Here is a 22,103-nt window from a genome sequence, read left to right on the forward strand (position 1 = left end):
TGTCAGACTGAATTGTAAAAGGAAACAAGCAGAAACTGTTCTTGATTACAAACAAGCCCAACCAAACCGATGTTACACTCAACTTATCTACATATGATCATCGAACAGTAAGCAATCGACAGAGATGTATAACCGATATGTTTAATTGGGCTATTGAACAACCACAAGTTAGTGGGAATATGTAAAAAATAAGTAATAAGAGTGATATTTCTTTGAATCACACCTAACTAAGGATTCTCTTCATACATGCAGCTTATGTGCGTGAAAATCTGCACGTGAAAATCCGTGATAATCTGAACAAATATAATGAAATGGTGTGCGAAACACCTAGTTCTACACCTAGTTCAACACCTCTTTCTACAAACTAGATTAAATAAAGTTGATACATATTTAGTCATTACGCACAGGTCCCCCTCTAGCCATATTCAACAATTCTTTGAGAATATTCATAAACAGCTGGCGAACGTGCAATTTAGCAATAAGCCTTGTTTCATGCTAGGCGATTTCAACATCAACATCAACTTTTAAATCTATGTCTGTCTTATGATTTATTTCCGACAATCAACATTCCGATTAAAGTTTTTAGGACGTCTGCAAAGCTTTTGGACAATGTATTTTCAAATTTACCTTTTAAATTTCCTGAAGTTGTTGTAAATGTTGAATCTGACCACTTTAATGTTTTTGCTGAATTTAGGTATTCACTCATAAGAGAGTACTTTCTGACTTGAGTAAAAGGCCTGTAGTTTTTGATCAGAATACCCTTCTAAAACTAAATAATAATTTGGTTCATATTGCTTGGATGTATGTATGTATGTATGTATGTATAAATTTATTTCCCGTCATAAATTTAAAATACAACACTGATGGAGTACAAATAAAGAAAATGGAAAAAAAAAACAAATAAATTCTGACAAATACAAACAGAACCAAAACAGAGCAGAACAGACAAGAAAAAAAAAATACAAATAGGGGCAATTATATGTAAGAACAAACCTATTATCAAAGACGGACAATTTCAGAGGTGCTTTCACCAATAATCTGCCTCCGATATCTCTCATTTCTTTTCTGTACCGCGGACACTGGACTTGCAAATCCATACCGCAAGGATAGTGAGCTGTTATTAGTCCAGAGAGGCAGCCTTAGCAAAAATTTTGGATACTTGTAGAAACACTTCCGTATACCCCTAATATCTGAAGCAGTAAGAAGAGACCAAAATGGTGCAAGGGCAAGTAGATGCGGAACAGCAAATGTATTATAAACGCTAGCTAAGATACGGCGGTTAAATTTAAACTTTAACGCAACTAGTAAACCATATGCATTCCTAGCTTTTCTGGCAAAAAATCTTTCAAAAGTTGACGCGTGGCGCGAAGATTTAACCCAATCGGTACACCAAGATACGTCAGTGTATCAGTATATCAATAACATGTTCACCTAACTGAACATTTGTCGGGCAATCTGAACGGTGATTGAACACCAGGAACTCAGTCTTACTCTCATTAAATCGTAGACCTATACATTTATACTCCCTATCGAGAATTCCAAAATTTTCCTCAATTCCAAAGGCTGTTCTACTAATATCAAGGATGTCATCAGCATAGTTAGCTCGCGAACATCAATACCATTAAATATACATGTGGTTAGAATTTTCTGTTGTGGCATAATGACAGTATTATTAAACAGGGGGGGAGAAGTAACAGCGCCCTGTCTAATGCCCTTTTTTACTGGAATTAAAGGAGTGAGTTCCACCGTACCGGGTGAGATGGTAACCTTAACTTTGGCATTTAGCTTTTTATACATATCACATATCGATTTGATGACAGAAATATTGACTCCACGCTTATAAGCAGTCAATAAGATATGTGGATGTATACCCGTGTCAAAAGCTCTAGATACGTCTAACCCGGGAAAATATAATGCCTCATTATTTTCATGAGCATGTAGAAGTAAATTAGCAATCAAATCGTGAGCATGGTCGCGGCCTACTCCTTGAAGCCGAATTGTTTATCCGGTGCATAACACTTATCAGATGTCTCGTCAATAATTAGTAACTCAAAAACTTTGCATAAAACCGGTGACACCGTAATTGGTCTCAAAGAAGAACATTGGTCTTTGGGCTTTCCCCTCTTTAATACCGGGGTTATTACACCAGTACTAAACAAATCAGGAACTATACCACAACAGAATATCATCTGAAAGAGTAAGGTCAGATACTCAATCAGGAGAGGGGACCCACATGTAAGATGCTGTGCACAGAGACCATCAACACCACGAGAAGTTTTCTTTTGTAGCTAAGAAATGCACTCAGTAACCGCAGATCGAGTAACAATAAAACTGATCTCATCAGTTGATTGGCCTAAGCAACCATCTAGCTCCCTTTCGGACTGGTTTAACAATTAGGGATCAGGCTCGGAAAATTCACTTTTACATAAGTCACACTACTGGTCACTGGTAATTTTGAAAGCATTATACGCTTTGAAACTATCTCTTTTGAGCAGTTTCCATACCAAATTAGGTTCACCTGTGGCTTTATTTGATACTTTAGCTACTGATTTAGCCTGGTGTTGTCTAAGTACTTTCGCAAAATGTCGCTTTGTTTTCAGACGAATTTTATTTATCAAACCTTGCCGTGGCATACCACACTCCTTCCAGATATGAAACCAGAATTTCGATTTAGCACAAGAATCAACGAGGTCAGGGTTACCTGACCGACCATGCTTCTCAGTTCCAAGACGTACTCTTCGTATGGGTAAACTAGCACGCTCGGCAGAGTGTAGAGCGTGAACGATCTCTGCACAGTAAATATTCAGCAATATTTGCTTCTCTGCAAAGGTTAATAGTTTTTTTTGGGGAAAGTATATGAAACGGCACTTATATCTTTTTCAAAATAGAATCACTAACAGCCCGGAACATAAACATGTCTGCACGAGCCCAGTCAGTGGTTTCATGCCATTTACTATCATTGTCTGGACTTGGACCACTTGGTGCAATAAGTTGAACAGGGAATATATTACTGATAGGCATATGGTCCGAGACTTGGAAAATGGAGATAAGTGAGGATCCTGAGTCTGGTTTTGCACTCGGGAAACACATGAAGAAGTCCAGAGAAGAGGTACTCCCAGAGCTATGGATATATGTGAAACACTGGGTATTCTCGACCGCCAAGAGCTGAGGGCACATACTATTCAGAAAATTAGTACGACTGCTACTGTCGTCAAAAAGGTTACAGTTCATATCACCAGCAAGGTTTACTGCTAGGTTTTGTAGTTCACAATCAAACACGAGGGAACTGACTTGGCGGCATGCTTGATCAAATTGTCTGTCTGATGTAGCATTACGGTAATCGGCGAGTAAAAACACTGAGACCACCACATAATTCTGAATTTTGACTGCCGTAAAATAGTCACAGTCGCGAAAGTGTTCGGGCATGAGGACGTTTCTAGCAAGAATAGCAGTACCTCCACTCAGCCGACCACCCCCGGAATGTCTAGCGGCACGACTTATTACGACAGTAGAAGCAGTCCTGCTCAACAAACATAGACTGTCGGCAGTGAGAAGGTGCTCTTGTAAACAGAGAACGTCATTCGTGTCACATAGAGTTTGGATTATGGGTAATTTCACTGAGACGCCTCCATTAATATTCCATGATGTAACGCGTAGATCAGTGCTCATTTTAGGGGATTCATAAGTTTCTGTGTGACGGGACATTTGTAGCTGTAACAAGGATGGTCAGCTTGGTTGCACAGCGCACACTTCATTTAATTTTGACAGGGGGTTTCCAGCTTGTTCGAATGTCTTGTCTGCGCACAACGTGAACAGCGAGTAAGAGCTTTAGAGTGCTGGGCAATATGTCCGTAAGCTTGGCAGTTGTAGCAGCGAGGAGGGAGAGGGAGAAACTTATCAATGTGGATTCGGTCGTACTCGATTATCACTGACGAAGAAATGGCTGCTAATAAGTCTTCTTGACGAGAGAACCGAAGCTTGTAGGGCCTAGTTTTGCCGATACGGGAGACTTCGGTACAGTTAGTTATCAAGTTTTGCAACTGACCGTCAGTAACACTGTCAGGAACGAAACTGGCAATTCCATAATACACTGAAACTTTTAGCTGTAAGCTTGGCGATTGGTCCTTAGATTTAATAGCATCAGCTACAGCAGTAGCTGCATTTTTATCACTTACGACGAGGCGCCAAGTATCTTTTCCCGGCCTAAGCTCAGTTATCACCAACTTCGAGTCACCACAGAAGTTTTCAATAAAAATTTTGCGGTCCTTGGGGTTATTCAGCGTTTTAGGTGGATTCTTTAATATAACGGCGAGAGAGAGTTTGGATGATTGTGTGGGGGCTTGAGACAAAGAAGGCAGTGGGTTACACTTCGACAGGACGTAATTATCGAATTTGACACATAGTTCGTTAACTTTACGAGTAAGTGTAGCACTTGATTCCCCTACGATAACTGAACTTCGTCAGGCTCGTATAGCACGAAACGGGGTAGGGGTATTTGCTTTTCATCACACTTTTAAAATTTTTTTAGCATGTCCAGGCAGTTATCCGCAGCTTTCTGTCGGTCACTTGGGCGATTCGTGCAGTTTGCAAAATTCCACAACATCTTCTTTGCTTCCATTAACGAATCAGTGCTAAAAAAGTCCGCACCAGTTTTCGCAATATCGGCGTGAACATTCCCCACAGCCTGGGCACGGTATAAAAAATTCAAGAATGGAGACCATACAAGCTGCTGGCTCTGCATTGTATGTAGCAAACAATCATACAGCAGGTATCTCACTTTGTCAGAAACAAGGTTGAATAACCGCACAGAGATCACCGGGAGCAAGGGAAGCGTCGAAACCGGCTCACCTGTCCCCTGCAGTTTAAGGCTAATTAAAACCGGCAGGTGCCTATACGGCGCTTCCGGCAGGTTCTCTCCTCTCTTCTGCTTGGTCCCAAGCGATCCATGCGGTACTGTCGACACACCTTAAGAAAAGGTTGAAATTTGGTTTAAATTGACTGAATTCTAGTAATTTGGCAAATTTTTTATATACCAAATTCGGCGGAAAAAATCGTCTATTGACAACCTCCAATCGGCAGCAATGAGTTAAAATAATTTTTCTCAGGGGAAATCACAGAGGTCAAAATAACCAAACAAAAGATAAGCCGATTATAAATAAAATTCTTCAAATAAGAGTCCACTGAGGAATCACTTACAATGTAAAACAGGGTTTTATTAAAAAAAGAGTTCTTTATACCACAAGCTCTAGATCAAGACTTATCTAGAGCTTGTCTTTGCTTATAGAGGAAAATGATGCAAGAGTATATTTGCGCTTTTTTATGGTAAGTTTTCGGAAAAGGCTAATGAAGTGGGAGTTGTTAAAAATATGAAAGGATGAAAACATAATGGGAAGAAGCCATGGATAATATTAGATCTTCTGCTGAAAATAAATGTAAGAGATAGATTGTTTCAATTACAAGCTTTAGGACATACGGATGAGAAAAAAGAACAATACCGTGTTTTTCGTAATGGTTTAAATAATTTGCTCCATGAGGCTAAAAAAAGGTGTTTTAGCATGAGATTTGATGAAGCTGATGGTAACCCATTGAAGAACAGGCAATTAATCCATAGTGCTATTCTTCAGAGTCCTAATATACTACCATCTGAAGTGATAGTAAATAAGGCCATAACTGCAGAATTTCAGTAAGTTCAAAAACAGCCGATACGATTTCCCCATTTCGAAAGATCCATCTTCTAGACCCCCTTTACCGTCCCCTTTTAATGTTTCGTCGCATCTAAACAGGATTGCCGTAGACGAGCTAAGGGATAACATATATACCATGAAAAATAGTTCGTCTGGTAGTGACTTCATGAGTTTAAAAATTCTGAAATGTATTTTTACATCTATATCTAGTATTCTAACATCATTAGTTAATGATTGCTTCCGACGGGTTAAGTTTTCAGATTGTTTAAAATATGCAAGAGTGGCATCATTTTATAAAGGTGGTGATAGAAATGATCTTGGTAATTATCGCCCGACATCAGTTTTGCCAGTTATGTCTCGTCTTATTGAAAAATGCTTTATTTCTCGGTTAACCACATTTCTTGAGAAGTTTTAACCTTTTGCATATTAATCAGTTTGGATTCTGGAAGAATAGGAAGACAGAGGATGCATTTATATTTTTGACAAGTATTATTGATGTGGCTTTAGACAAAGCATTCAAGGCTGGTGCAGTGTTTCTAGACCTAAGGAAGACTTTTGACACAGTTGACCATGGTCTGTTCTTGGAATAGAGTGAGGTGTATGGAATCTGAGGTATAGCTCTTGACTTTATACGGAGCTTCCTTAGTAACCTGTGCCAGTTTGTAGAGATTAATTGCTTAAGATCTGAATTGCACCCAATAACTTGTGGTGTACCACATGGATCTGTTACTGGCCCGATTCTCTTCTTTTTGTTGATTAATAATAAGCTAATTGTAACCATAATTGTTGTCTTAGTGTTAATGATATTTGCGGATGACACTGCGGCTATTAGCGCTGCAAAGACAGAACAATTACTCTTGACATCGATGAAAGATAATATGGATAGGTTACATTCTTGGTTGAGGGTAATTATGCGTAAGATTAACCTTGGTAAGTCAAATTTTGTAATTTATTCCCGACCTTCTGTTTTTACCCTTGGATTCATGAAATTGTAATGTATTGTGAAACACTAATTTTTTTATCGATTAAGTACCTAGGGGTTTATATTGATGAAATTTTATCATTCAAGTGCCATGCACAGTCTGTGAGTAAAATTGTGTCTCATAACGTAGGTATAAGGAGAAAACTTCAGCATTTTTTGCCCTGCATATGTCCTACGCCTCCTTTATTTTCGCCTTGTCCATCCGTATATATTGTATTGTAGTAGCGTCTGGCTTGGTACATTTACTTCCATTGTCCGGCCTGTACGAGTTCTTCAAAATAACACTGTTCGATTGTTGATTGGCCTACATTCCTGGGATTCGATACGGAACGTCTACGAGTAAATATGGATACTTCCAGCTTCTGGATCACAAGAGTCATTTACACTTTTGTTTATTTTTAAATAACTAAATGGTACAAATCTTTCATGTTTTGACAGTTTATTTAATTTGAGATCCACGATCCACGATAACGACACTTGACCTTCTGGAGAGATTAATACTCCATTGATTGTTACGACCCGATCAATGTTTTCTGTGTTTCATAGGGGTATTAGAAGTTGGAATCATCTAGTTCAGAGTATAAAAAACAATAGTGATATTTCTTCATTTAAGAGAGAAATTAAAAAGATTGTTTTTTAGCAAGTATAAATTTTAGTTCTTTTTGCGTGGAAAATAAGGCTTTCCAAATTTGAGAATTTTATTTCAGTTTTATTTTTTTAACTTCCGTAGGGGGAAGGAATTTTGGTACTTGTGTATTATGCGCCTACCACAAATCAGCATCGATAAATAAATGAAACCCAAAACGAACAGAAATTACAATAAATATCCGAGTCAAACTCAAAACGAGCAGAAATTAACATGAGTTGGGCTCAAAACCCCTATGCCTTCCCAAGGCCAGAACATAATTTGTACTTTACTGAAAAAATACATTTTTTTTTTATTTTTATAACTTTAATAAATCAAATAATATCAACATTTTGATTGCAAAATATCAGTATATGTATATTAAACTGACAATGCACATTTATTTGTATTTTATTCAGTAAAGTGCAAATTATGTTCTGGCCTTGGGAAGGTATAGGGGTTTTGAGCCCTTTCTGAAGTTTCAACGACAACGCTTTCTATAAAAACCTTGGTAGCCTACCTTAGCCCCCCGGTGACTATCCCCCCTTGGAAAATACCCCCCCCCCCCCGTGGAGAATACCCCCTGGAAAATACCCTCCGGAAAATACCCCCTCCCTCACTAAAAAATACCCTCCCCCCGCGGAAAGACCCCCGAAAAATACACCCCCCCCCGTAAAATACCCCCCCCCGTGGAAAATAAGGCTTTCCAAATTTGATAATTTTATTTCAGTTTTTTTTTATTTCCGCAGGGGGAAGGAATTTTGGTACTTGTGTATTATGCGCCACTCACGCTGTGTAAAATTTGAGAACGCATCGATTTTTTCGTTAGTTTCGTCGGTACTTTAGAAATAAATTTAGGCTACAGATTTACACATTAGGGGGAGGGGTAAAGGATAGCGGGTCTGCATGCAAAATGTGTTTGGTACAATTATTCTGCATATTAGATAGGTAGACAAATAAGTGTATTTTAAAACCAAATATACGGCCATGAACACAGTTAAATAAGATAAAGGAAAGGCACAAATAACATAAACTTTGATCAGCAATAATCATAAAACACTAAATGAAACGCTACATTAACTTAATAATGGGATTTAATCCTTGGAAAAACGGTCATTGAAAAAAAAATTAAAAATACTTGGAAAAAAACACTTAAATGAAACATCACATTTACTTTATACTGGGATTTTTTTTTTAATTTTGTTTTTTAGTTAACAAAATTTCCTGATACCTCGCTATTCTTCTGTAATTTTTTAGTGGCCATATACCTAGAAGGAATTGTTTTCTGACTTCATACTATCCAAATACTTTATCCCCCCCCCCCTATGTGCAAATACATAGCCCAAATTATATCTTTCCCATATATGCTGTCACTTGTCTTTGTCTTGTATTGCGCTAAGCTGAAAAATACTAACGAAGACACCGGTTCTGTTCTCGAATTTTACACAGCTTAAACTTGAGTGAGTATCCCATAATACACAAGTAACAAAACTCATTTCTTCTACGGAAATTAAAAAAATAAAACTCGAAGATAGTTCTCAAATTTGGAAAACCTTATTTTCCACTGGGGGGGGGGGGGGTATTTATCGAGGGGGGGGGGGTAAAGTATTTGGACAGTTTGAAGTCAGAAAATAATTCTTTCTAGGTATATAGCCACTAAAAAATTACAGAAGAATAGCGAGGTATCTGGAAATTTTGTTAACTAAAAAAAAAAGAATCCCAGCATAAAGTAAATGTAATTTTTCATTTGTTTTTTTTCCAAGTGTTAAGTGTTTTTTTTTTCAATGACCATTTTTCTAAGTATTAGATACTAATATTAGATTAATGTAGTGTTTCATTTAAGTGTTTTATGATGATCGCTCATAAAAGTTATTGTTATTTGTGCATTTCATTTATGTTACTTTACTGTGTCCATGGCCGTATATTTGGCTCTAAAATACACTTATATATCTATCTATCTAATATGCAGAATAATTGTACTAAACACATTTTGCATGCAGACCCGCTATACTTTACGCCCCCCCCTAATGTGCAAATCTATAGCCCAAATTCATTTATAAAGGAACGAAGAAACTAACGAAAAAACTGGTCTGTTTTCAAATTTTACACAGCGTAAACTTGAGTGAGTTGCGCATAACACACAAGTTCTAAAATCCCTTCCCCCTAGTGAAATTAAAAAAATAAAACTCAAGTAAAATTCTCATATCTGGAAAGTCTTATTTTCCACAGGGTTTTTTTTATGGGGGGTATTTACCGGGGGAGTTATTTTCCGGGGGGGGGGGGTATTCTCCGCGGGGGGTATTTTCCGTAGCGGGAGGTATTTTCCGGGGGGTATTTTCCAGGGGGGGGGGGTCTTTATTTTTGTGAATACGTAAAATACATCATGCTTGAATATAGAAAAATTCAAAAATACTGACCTGAAATATCAATAAAACGGTTTGAAAGTCTTGGAGCAAAACATAGATCAAAAGAGTAAAAGACAGTTTACAGTATTATGCTTCAATGTCAAAATTCTATTGGTTGACTCTATTGGTGCTTAAATTTTATTGGTTGATTTTTGCTATGTATTTCTGCAAACCATACTATTTCTTTTTGCTAATCGATTAAAACCGATTTAACTAATGATACGGGTTAATTAATGCTGAGTAGCGGGAGGTATTTTCCGGGGGGGTATTTTCCAGGGGGGTCTTTATTTTTGTGAATACGTAAAATACATCATGCTTGAATATAGAAAAATTCAAAAATAGTGACCTGCAATATCAATAAAACGGTTTGAAAGTTTCGGAGCAAAACATGGATCAAAAGAGTAAAAGAGAGTTTACAGTATTATGCTTCAATGTCAAAATTCTATTGCGCTGCCTATGACAAAAAAAACAAAGAATTTGGCTTTCAGATTATCATGTGTTCATGGAGAAAGAGCTACATATGCCACCAAACGCCAAAATGTAGGCAAAATAGCCAGTTTCGGTAAAAAATGTGGTTATTTTTCCTGGGTTAATATTTCTCCCAAGGGAGGCAGTCATGTTTTGAAAATTCATCTTTTCAGATATCGCATTTACTTGCCACTCTACATTGGCTACTCAGCATTAATTAACCCGTATCATTAGTTAAATCGGTTTTAATCGATTAGCAAAAAGAAATAGTATGGTTTGCAGAAATACATAGCAAAAATCAACCAATAAAATTTGAGCACCAATAGAGTCAACCAATAGAATTTTGACATTGAAGCATAATACTGTAAACTCTCTTTTACTCTTTTGATCCATGTTATTCAACTACATGTTGCAAATTTTAACTTTCTTTTCCATTTAAACCTTTGTTATTTTCAACAGTAACTATTACTGTTGAAATTTCATAAGCCTAATTATTTAATTCCTCACCTCCTAATTTTCTAATTTATAGCGTTTTAATTTCCTAATAAATAACCGTTATAACTGACCTAATAATTTCTATAATAATTCCTATCATATTTCAGATAATAATTCTTATAATAAAAAACTTATAATATTTCCTAATAATAAACCTAATATTGACCATAGTAATAAAATTTACATTGAAGTTTTTAGTTTTTCATTCTTTTTAACACATAATTTTCGTTGAACATTTCCAGTGAACTAATAATAACTACTGCTGAAAGCTTATAAGAAAATTCTCTTATCTTCCAATCTCTGAGTTTCTAATTTTCTAGTTCCCTAATATTTAGTTTAATATTTTGCAATGATATCGTAACTTGAGATAAAGCCTTTTTCTTTTGGCCAAACAATTATAAGAAAGACAAAATGACAAAATATAGAACCAGTTAGAGCTGCCTCTAGTGAAAGGTAACCCTTAAGCAATATAAGTAATAAATGTTCTTCTTCTTGGCTCTCGTACAAACCAAAAGTGAGGATTCAAAGAGCCCCCCCCCCCTTGCAACACGACATATGAGTTTACTTGAGCTAGTTCTACCAGTGTTGCCAGATTTATGGTTCAAAATTGCGTGACCATAAAAGTAAAAATGCGCTGAAAGCACTATTTTTTCTTGTGAAAATGCACCAAATGATTTATTCCCCCTCCCCTAAAAAAAAATGCACCAATTTGAAAAATTTAATGTGCAAACGCCTCAAAAAAGCACCCAAATGGTGCAAATGAGATCCATCTGGCAACTTAGAGTTTTACAGCTATTCAAGTTGAGATTGTTCAATTTGAAAGTACAAAACTTGTGATGACTAATCAGATTCAAGATTTAAGGCATAACCTTTTGTAACTAGAAATTACGAAAACTTGGAAAAACAATTTTTTTTATCTGTAATAGGAATCTGGCCAGAGATTCAAACATATAATATTAGAAGAGAATAATTAGAAACAAAATAGTATTGAAAAAGCTTTTCCAACAGATTTATTGCCACTTTCCTCATAGCTCCTGGAAGGTATGAGCCACCCTAAGATGTAACTAATCATTAAATATGCTTGTCTTCAATTTGCTGGTGCTCCGATTAGCAGCATAGCTACTCTTCAACGTCTCCAAAACAACAGTTTTCGCAACAATGTCTAGCAACTCTGATGCAAAACCCCTGCAGTAGATTCAGGATGGTTTTGACGTGGCGGCTATGTCGGGAATCGAAAAATACAGAAATTACCCTCTATCGGAGGAGGCATAGAAATTCATATCGGATAGGTCTTTGTGATAAACGCTCCAAAGTACAGCTTAGAAGGACTACCTTGCATAGAGTAAACCCATGAATGCTAGAAAACTAGTTATATCTGATGGTTTGTCACCACACGAATGGCCTGCCAGCAGAGGTAATCCCAAAAGTACTTTCCTCGAGGCGTTCAAGAAAAGGTATGATTAATACCTCAAAAGTAAACAGTGAGCTAATTACCAGGACTGGTGGCATAACATCACTTGTGATGGAGCCATAAAGCTTGTAAAAAAATCCCTTTCCCTAATGTAAATATGACATTAAAATCAGGAAACCAACCATGTCATTAATAAGGATCTTTAATCGAAAGATTTGACTGTGATGTGGATTAGCCATGACAAGCATTAACATTGTTCAATTTCTCTTTACTTCAACCAAAAGTATTTAGTTATTTTTGTGTTAATCAGATGCCTAATATAGAGAATACCTATGACCCTTATGACCTTTTGATCCTTACGGCATTTATAACAGGGGACTTTATGCAAAGGAGTATTACTAACCTGAAGAAGTTGTCAAAGCCGGCACCTCAATTACAGACACTTTTTTATCTGGGGAGTTACTAGTAGCATTGTTTTGACCAAATAACACATTGACAAAATTTGGGATTTTCTTAACTTCCTGATCATCCCTATTTTGTTTAATCCATTGAAGATATGAAGATACTCTTGTGTATATGCCAAGCTTTCCTTCCCAGCCACAACCTTCTCCTTCAGACACTATACCAATCAGAGTCCATTTGGTTGTCTTTTTGCCTTTAGAGTAGTATAGAGGTCCTCCAGAATCACCCTAGAAAACAGATTATTTAGTTGTTTTCTTTGGATTTATTTAATATCCAAATAGTTACACTCCTGAGGTTTAAATTTTTCAAGTAAATAGTTGCTTTTTAGCCATTTTGTGCATGTATATTTCTGTAAAGTGATTCTATTTTTATTTTTTTTTGCAAAGAATTCGAAAAGATTTGTGTTTCCTTTGGAGTGAAGATTTTTTTCTTTTGGAGTAAAGGATTTATATGAGAAAATTATTCTTTAGAAATTGTAATAATAGGCTGACCCATATGGCATTATTTTGGCAAATAAGCTAATGTGTAAAAATGTGTCAGCTAGTCTATATACAAAAAATAGCATAGTTTCCCTAATCTCTTTTCTCTTTCTCTCCCCCCCCCCCTCTCTCTCTTTGTCTCGAAGGCAATGATGACCTTTTTCAGCCACAGGATGTCGAGCTTGAAGACGAGAGTGATGAAGAAAATCCTCAAACTGCAAAGCTACCAGGAGGTGAAAGTGTAATCAACGAAAAGGTCTCAGAGTTGGGGTCAGACATCGAAAACTATTTACCATTAGGGTTACTGTTAACGTTACCGTTACCGTTAGGGTAAGACTATTTTCTATGGTTAAACCATCTCAGAAACGAACAAAGCTGATGAAAAGAAAAAGAAATCACAAGGTTTGAAACTGATTTAGATCCAGTAAGAGATGAAATTACTATATAAAGCCATTCTAAAGTGAAACCCGAAGAGTTTTTCCTGCTGTACTTCCCTCACACTTTCTTTGCCCCGACTAGGCTACATATGCTACAAATTATACATATCAGCAAAGGTATAATAGGAGCTTTAATGTTACAACAAATTAATTTAAAAATTTTATTTTGCGGCTGTCACCCTAACGGGTATCTGAAATACCCACAAATAGAAATTTTCAGGAAAGCTAAGTTTATTTTACCCCTGATTAATGAAATTATGACAAAAAAAAAATAAAAAATTTTGCTCTCATAAGCTAAAGTGAATGACAGAATCTCCGATGACAATACAAAAAAAAAACAACAGAAGTCCAACCAATTATTGACTCCTTTCGTGCTATCTGCCTCTCCCTCCTGGGGGATATGAAATAAAAAAAACAAGTTTTTTTTTACTGAAAGTAAGGAACGATGTTAAAACTTGAAACGAACATAAATCATTCCTTATATGAAAGGCGTTGTCCCTTCCTCAACGCCTCGTTCTTTACGCTAAAGTTTTTTATTTTTAAAAAAATAAGAGTTGTGAGAAAGTCAAACTTTAGCGTAAAGAGCGAGGCGTTGAGGAGGTCACAGCCCCTTTCATATACGGAATAATTTCTGTTCGTTTTAAGTTTTAACGTCGTTCCTTATTTTCAGTTAAAAAAAACTTGTTTTTTTTATTTAATTTATGAACGTTTTTGAATTAATGCAGATTTTGATTTTGGCTCCCCGTACATGAATAATTAAAAAAAAATTTGCATATTAATTTTACTTTTATTTTGTTAAATGGCTTTCTCGAAACTTGTTTAATTTTATTTACGAACGTTTTTATTATTAATAAATATACGTAACTTACGAATTAACTTACGTAACGAACTTCTATATTCATGTATTTTGAATACGTATATTAGCGGGCTCACCTCCTAGTCAATACCTCGCTCTTTAAGCTAAAGTTTGAATTTTGGTCCAATTCTATAAAAATGACCCCTTAATCACAACGGCCGTTATTTAGAATAAATAGCTCTTATTAAAGTACTAAAAAATCTTTGGCTTAAAGAGCGAGGTATTGACAAGGGGGTGAACCCAATCCTACACGTAATATTTTCTGTTCGTTTTAAGTTTTGATTTTACTCCTTATTTTCAGTTGGAAAACTTGTTTTTTTTATATATGATTACTGATCTTTATTTAAATAATTCTGGGAAATCCGGCACCCCCTTCATAGCAATGTCTCTTCTCCCATGAAAACTTCCTTCATGGTAAGATCCTCCCACATAACCCCCGGCCCACTCCCCCCCACTACCACAAAGAATACTCTCTGAAAACGTCTGTATACATCCCAATAACCAATACTATATTTTAACATTGGGTAAAGTTCATAACTTTCATCCCTCCCCCCGGGGACTTCGGGGGATTAAGTCATCCTAAAAGACATTTTTATCATATTTTAGACCATGCTGAACAAAATGGCTATCTCAAAATTTTGATCGGGTGACTTTGGGAAAAAAAGGAGCGTGGGAGGGGGCCAAGTTGCCCTCCATTTTTTTGGTCACCTTAACACGGCAGTAAAACTTTTGATGTCCATTCTAATGAGCCGTCCTACTATATTCTAGGACGACTGGGTTGATAAGATCATCCCTGAAAAAAAAAAAAAAAAAAAAAAAAAAAAAAAAAAAAAAAAAAAACAGACAAATAAACACGCATCCGTGATCTTTCTTCTGGTAAAAAATGCAAAATTCCACATTTTTGTAGATAGGAGCTTGAAACCTCCGCAGTATGGTTCTCTGATACGTTGAACATGATGGTGGGATTTTCATTAAGGATATATGAATTTTAGGGGGCCTTTCCCCCTTTTTTCGAAAATCAGGCACAATTTCTCAGGCACTTAAATTTTGATGAGTAAGACTAAACTTGATTAAACTGACTTATTTGAAATCAGCATTAAAATCTGATTCTTTTGATGTATCTAATGGTATCAAAATTCCGTTTTCTACAGTTTCGGTTACCATTGAGCCGGGTCGCTCCTTACTTACAGTTCGTTACCACGAACTGTTTGATTCCTAAGAAAAAAACAACAACTTTCTAAACAGTCACGGTCCTACCTTATCTAAGGAAGGCTAGGGCTCGTCATTTCATATTTAATAATCTCCCAGCATGCAGGAGGCTTGTACTAATGGATTCCTTAGAGCCATTTAAAACAATGTTTTGTATAGACTTCAACCTTCAGGGAGTGTATCAGAGTCCATAAGTCATATGCATAACTAGGTCCAGCCTACGGAAAGATCTCTGGGTAAAATATCCATTCTTCTGAGAAAACACTTTGTATTAATACTTATTGCTATGCTTTGATACACTTTACAGATGGTAGATAGTAAGCCTTGTTTAAATGCGAAATGGAGCTAGGACATAAAAAAAATCATTCGGAAAATAGTGATTCAGGTAATGTTTAAAAATTCAACGTTTACCTAAAAATTGGGGAAAATGTTGTCATTCTTGTTACCAGAGCCGTTGGGTGTCAAGACCGCACTCTAGAAAAAATAAATTCACCTCCAATCCGCCTTCTTATTTTTTGTCTTATCAGTAGCCTAAATATGAAAAAAACATTTTCTTTGGATAATTATTTCAGATCAAAATCTGTAATATTTGTTAATGTGCCTCACACGATTGTTTAAAAAAATTTTTTATTGTTTAAAGAAAATAGAGTTATGAGAAAGTCAAACTTTAGCGTAAAGAGCAAGGCATTGAGGAGGGAACAGCCCCTTTCATATACGCAATAATTTCTGTTCGTTTTAAGTTTTAATGTCGCTCCTTACTTTCAGTTAAAAAAAAACTTGTTTTTTTTATTTAATTTTTGAACGTTTTTGAATAAATGCAGGTTTTGATCTTGGCTCAGAGCACATGAATAATTAAAACAAAATTTTCATATTAATTTTACTTTTATTTGGTTAAATGGCTTTCTCGAAACTTGTTTTATTTTATTTACGAACGTTTTTATTAGTAATAAATATACATAACTTACGAATTAACTTACGTAACGAACTTCTATATTCATATATTTTTAATAAGTATATTAGGGGGTTCGCCCCTAGTCAATACCTTGCTCTTTAAGCAAAAGTTAGAATTGTCTTCCAATTCTTTAAAAATGACCGCTTAATCACAAAGGCCGTTAATTAGAATAAATAGCTCTGATGAAAGTACTAAAAAATCTCTGGCTTAAAGAGTGAGCTATTGACTAGGGGGTGAATCCAGTCATATATGTAATATTTTCTGTTCGTTTAAGGTTTTGATGTTGCTGCTGTTGCAGTTGAAAAACTTGTTTTTTTTATATTTAATTTCTGATCTTTTTTTAAATAATGCTGGGAAGTCGGGCGTCCCCTTCATAGCAATGTCCCTTCCCCCATGAAAACTTCCTTCATGCAAAGATCCTCCAACATAGCCCCCGACCCCCCTCCCCCCACTACCAGGAAAAATCTCCTCTGAAAACGTATTTACTGTATACTTCCCAATAACCAATACTATATGTTAACAATGGGTAAAGTTCATAACTTTCAGCCCTCCTCCCGGGAACTTCGGGGGATTATTCATCCTAAAAGACATACTTATAATATTTTCGAACATGCTGAAAAAAATGGCTATCTCAAAATTTTGATCAGGTGACTTTGGGAAAATAATGAGCGTGGGAGGGGGCCTAGTTGCCCTTCATGTTTTTTGGTCACCTAAAAAGGACACAAGAGCTTATAACTTCCTATCCATTGAGCCCTCCCACGGTATTTTAGGACCACTGGGTCTATAAGATCACCTCTGGAAAAAAATAAAAAAAACAAATAAACACGCATCCGTGATCTTTCTTTTGGCAAAAAATGCAAAATTCCACATTTTTGTAGATAGGAGCTTGAAACCTCTTCAGTAGGGTTTTCTGTACGCGGAATTTGATGGTGTGATTTTTATTGAGGTTCTATAACTTTTAGAGGGTCTTTCCCTCTTTTTTCGAAAATAAGCCAAATTTTCTCAGGCGCGTTACTTTTGATGGGTAGAACTACACGTGATTAAGCTTATATATTTGAAATCAGCATTAAAATCTGATTCTTTTGATGTATCTATTTGTATCAAAATACTGTTTTCTAGAGTTTCGGTTACCATTGAGCCGGGTCCCAATAACCAATACTATATGTTAACATTGGGTAAAAGTTCATAACTTTCAGCCCTCCCCCTGGGGGCTTCGAGGGATTAAGTCATCCTAAGACATAGTTATAATATTTTCGACCATGCTGAACAAAATGGCTATCTCAAAATTTTGATCGGGTGACTTTGGGAAAAACATGAGCGTGGGAGGCGGCCCAGCTGCCCTCCAATTTTGGGTCACTTAAAAAGGGCACTAGAAATTTTAATTTCCGTTCCAATGAGCTGTCCCACGATATTCTAGGACCACTTGGTCGATAGGCTCACCCCTGGGGAAAATAAAAAAAAAATAAACACACATCCTTGATCTTTCTTCTGGCAAAAAATGGAAAATTCCACATTTTTGTAGATAGGAGCTTGAAACCTCTACAGTAGGGTTCTCTGATACGCTGAATATGATAGTGTGATTTTCATTATAGCTCTATAATTTTTAGGGGGTATTTCCCCCTTTTTTCGAAAATCAGCCAAATTTTCTCAGGCGCGTAACTTTTGATAGGTAAGATTAAACTTGATGAAACTTATGTATTTAAAATTAGCATAACAGTCTGATTCTTTTGAGGTATCTATTGATGTCAAAATTCCGGTTTTTAGAGTTCGGTTACTATTGAGCGGGGTCGCTCCTTACTTACAGTTCGTTACCACGAACTGTTTGATATGTTTTTCTACTGATGTGCAGATGATCTCATTTTTTGAAAAAACCTGCACTAAGACAGCATATACCAAACAAACCTAACCCACTTGTCATGCAAAAGTTTGTTCTTGCTAGGACTAAGGGTCACATGCTTGGCTTTGGTATCTATCAAAATGCAAAAACACTTACTGAGAGTCTTCGAGGTCATGTTCTAGCATGACCTCTGGCTGAAATTTTACTTACGTTTCTACTTCAATCGTTTTTTAACTCTACAAAATTTCTCGATCTACTCCGCAATCTTCAAAAAACACCACTCGTACAATAATGAAAAATCTTCATTGGCTAATTTAGAGTCATCCATGCTCTTTCCAGCCTATCCAGTCCAACCTGGCAAGATTAAATGACCGTTTTGAACAGCAGGCTTTGAGCAACCAAATTATTGTCTTTGGGGTGAAAGAGGAGACCTCCATTGAAAACACTGAAAGTCAATTCTTGTCACTATGTGCTGGGAAATTTCCTGGCATACCAATTATTCAGTCTGATGTTGTATCAGCGAAAAAAATTGGCAAACCATCTACAAAACCATGACCCATAGTTGTTGAATTTTGCAACCTACGAGTTCGTCAACTGCTTCTCAGACAAAAGAAGGATTTGAAAGGATATGGGATTCTATTTTCTGAGACGCTTACAAAACCACGCTTACACCTTCTTTCATATGCCAAGTCAAAGCTTGGCTTACGTAATGTTTGGTGCATTAATGGTAATATCCTGTATAAAACCCAATCTGGAAGAGTGGATACGTTTAATGATCAGAATGAAATTGATTTATGTGCTGCAAATGCAGAAAAATTAAAGTGATGGATTTAGATTTATTTTCTTATAATATATTGAATTGTTTCTGTAGGGATTTACTTGCTGTTCTTAAAATATTCCTCTATTATTCTTTACTGTCCTCACATAATTTTGACTGGTACCATATTACACTTTGTGCCAATAGTTTGGATGATATGTCCCTTCCCACTAATATTTCTTTATGTTTGTTTGTGATTCTGTCACCTTCATGTTGTCTGATTTACATTATATTCTTGTCGTGTCATTATACTTGTAACCCCCATAATATCAACTGGTCACACATTATAGTTTGTGGTAATACTTATAATAACATCTGCCTTCCCACTGATTTTTCTTTATGTTTGTTTGGGTTCCTTTCACCATCATGTAGCTTGGCTTCTATAATGTTTTTTTCATGTCAGCACACTTGCAGCTCATATAATTTTCACTGGTCCCATATTGCATTTTGGGCAAATATTATGAATCATATATGTTATCCCACTGTTATTTATTTATTTTTTTATGTTTGTCTGTGATCCTATCATCTTTATGCAGGCTGATTTCTTTCATATTTCTGTCATTTCAGCATAATTGCAGCTCATATAATCTTGACTGGTTCCACATTATACTTGGGGCCAATATTTTGATAAATATGTGGCATGCCGCTATTGTTTCCTTATCTGGGTAGGTGATCCAATCGCCTTCCTGCAAGCTGAATTCTATCATATTTTTCTCATGTCAGCACACATGCAACTCACATAATTTTGACTGGTCCCATATTATATTTTTGGTCAATATTTTGAATAATATATGCCATCTCATTGATATTTCTTTATCTTATTTTTTGATGCTATCACCCTTGTGTACCCTGAATTCTATCATATTTTTGTCATGTCAGTATATATGCAGCTCTCATAATTTCTTACTACCCATATTATACTTTGGGCTAATATTTGGAATAATATGTGTCATTCCATTGATATTCATTTATATTTGTCTGTGATCCTATCACCTCAGGTAGGCTGACTACTATTATATTTTTTTTTCTCATGTCAGCATACTTACAGCTTACATAATTTACTGGTCCCACATTATAAATTGGGCCAATACTTCGAATAAAGTGAGTCATTCTACTGATATCTGTTTATGCTTTTTGTGATCCTCTCACCTTCATGTAGTCTAATTTCTATTATTTTGTTGTCAGTCCAGCACACTTGCAGCTCATGTAATTCAACTGGTGTCATATTATACTTTGGTTCAATACTTTGGATAATTTGTGCCATCCCACTTATATTTCTATGTGTACATTTATTATGTGTGATAATTATGGGTGATTTCTCTTTTCTTTTGAATTCTTCTATTCTTATTTCGGTTATGTTTGATCAACCAAGTAGGGCTACTAAGCAAGAAACTCACACGCTTGACCCTCTACTTGAATCTATGGTTAATTCAAGCTGTAGTTATCACACTACCATTGATCACTGTGATAAAATTATACCCTCACTGTCTTTAAATAGTAGCTTTAATGTATTTTGTTTGAATGTGCGTGGGGTAAGAGATAAGTGGGATAGTCTGAAATCGTATTTGTGGTCTGATAATTCTTGCCCTTTTGATGTAATAGGTTTAGCAGAAACATGGTTATCTGATGGTGAAAATTTTACAGCCTATGATATGCATGGTTATGTTGCTGTCCATATCCCCAGAATGGTAACAAAGTGCTCAGGGGGTATTTCTTTATTTATAAAGTCTCATATTGAGGTTAGGAGAAGGTCTGACCTAGAATCCTTGTTTACATCAGTAGTGTCCAATAGTAGGACAGTTTAATCTCTTGTTATTGGTCTGCAAAGACAGTTTGCATTTGATACTGTTTGTTTGTTTTATAAGCCCCCTCCTTTTCCAACACATTTGTTCTGTGATTTGCTTGATCAACTTTCTTGTGTGGGGTCTTTGTCTAAAAAACGTATTTGTGTTTTGGGAGATTTTAATTGTAATATGTTAAATATTGGATCAAGTGATGAATGTGACCATCTCTTTGATGTGCCTTCTTCTGCTGGTCTACTTCCTTCAATTTTTTTTCCTTCTCGTGTTGACCCTACTAGAAATTCTGCCACTTTAATAGATAATATTTTTAATTTCTCATTCTTTTAATTTGAAGTTTACTTCTAGTCTTGTTTTCACTGATCTTTCTGATCACTTCCCTATTTATGTTTCACTTTTTGTGCCTCAAACTGAGATTGCTGTGGATGAGCAGGGTGAGTCTTCTTTTAGAACTTCCACAGATAAAGAAATTTCTAATTTAATACATTGTCTTCAGAGTAATGATTGGTCTAGTGTTCTTGAAGCTAATGATGTTGATTGTGCAACGAATTTATTTTTGTGTCGTATGGGAGCTCTGTTGGATAAGAATTTTCCTCTTAGAAAGAGTCCAAGGAATTCCATACCCAAATGTCCATGGATGTCTAGAGGTCTGATCAATGCTACACATATGAAGGCGTCTCTGTTCAAGGCTGCATGTAAAAGTAAGACACAGGATGATCTTTTGAAGTATAAATTTTATAAAAATGTGCTTACTTCTTCAGTACGTGCAGCCAAAAAGCTATATTTTTCACGTCGAACTGATGAGTGTAAGGGGAATTTACGAAAGGTTTGGACTGTAGTTAATGAAGCTCTTTCCCGCAAGAAACTCATACAGTCCCCCCCTTGTCGCTACAGGAAAGCTGATGGATCTTTCGTGGACAAAAACTCTTCAGCAAGCGCCTTCAATTCGTATTTCACCTCACTTCCTTCAGTTCCTAATCCACCCTACAGCAGAGTAAGTAGTTTTCCCTTAGCAGAAAAGTCATTTTTCCTTTTTCCATGCAGTGATACCGAAATTTCTAACATTATTTCTCAGCTTTCAAGTAGCCGTTTAGTTGATGGTTTTGGTTTGAGCTGTAATGTTCTTAAAAAAATTGGTCAGTTTGTTTCTAACCCCATCTCACACATAACTAACCTCTCTCTTTC

General features: G+C 36.1%; 1 protein-coding gene across 1 annotated transcript in view; it reads right to left on the bottom strand.

Moving 5' to 3' along the window:
- Window positions 1–22,103, bottom strand: part of LOC148955703 (serine protease hepsin-like) — a 138,795-nt gene that overhangs the window by 23,727 nt on the left and 92,965 nt on the right. Inside the window, exon 5 of the mRNA XM_089107890.1 lies at window positions 12,474–12,759. Coding sequence (XP_088964016.1) covers window positions 12,474–12,759 — 286 coding nt within the window. The remainder of the gene's footprint in view (window positions 1–12,473; window positions 12,760–22,103) is intronic.

This window comes from Artemia sp. Qi Xiang Cuo, chromosome 2 (assembly GCF_049724085.1).
Source record: "Artemia sp. Qi Xiang Cuo chromosome 2, ASM4972408v1, whole genome shotgun sequence".
NCBI classification, from domain to species: Eukaryota; Metazoa; Arthropoda; class Branchiopoda; order Anostraca; family Artemiidae; genus Artemia; species Artemia sp. Qi Xiang Cuo.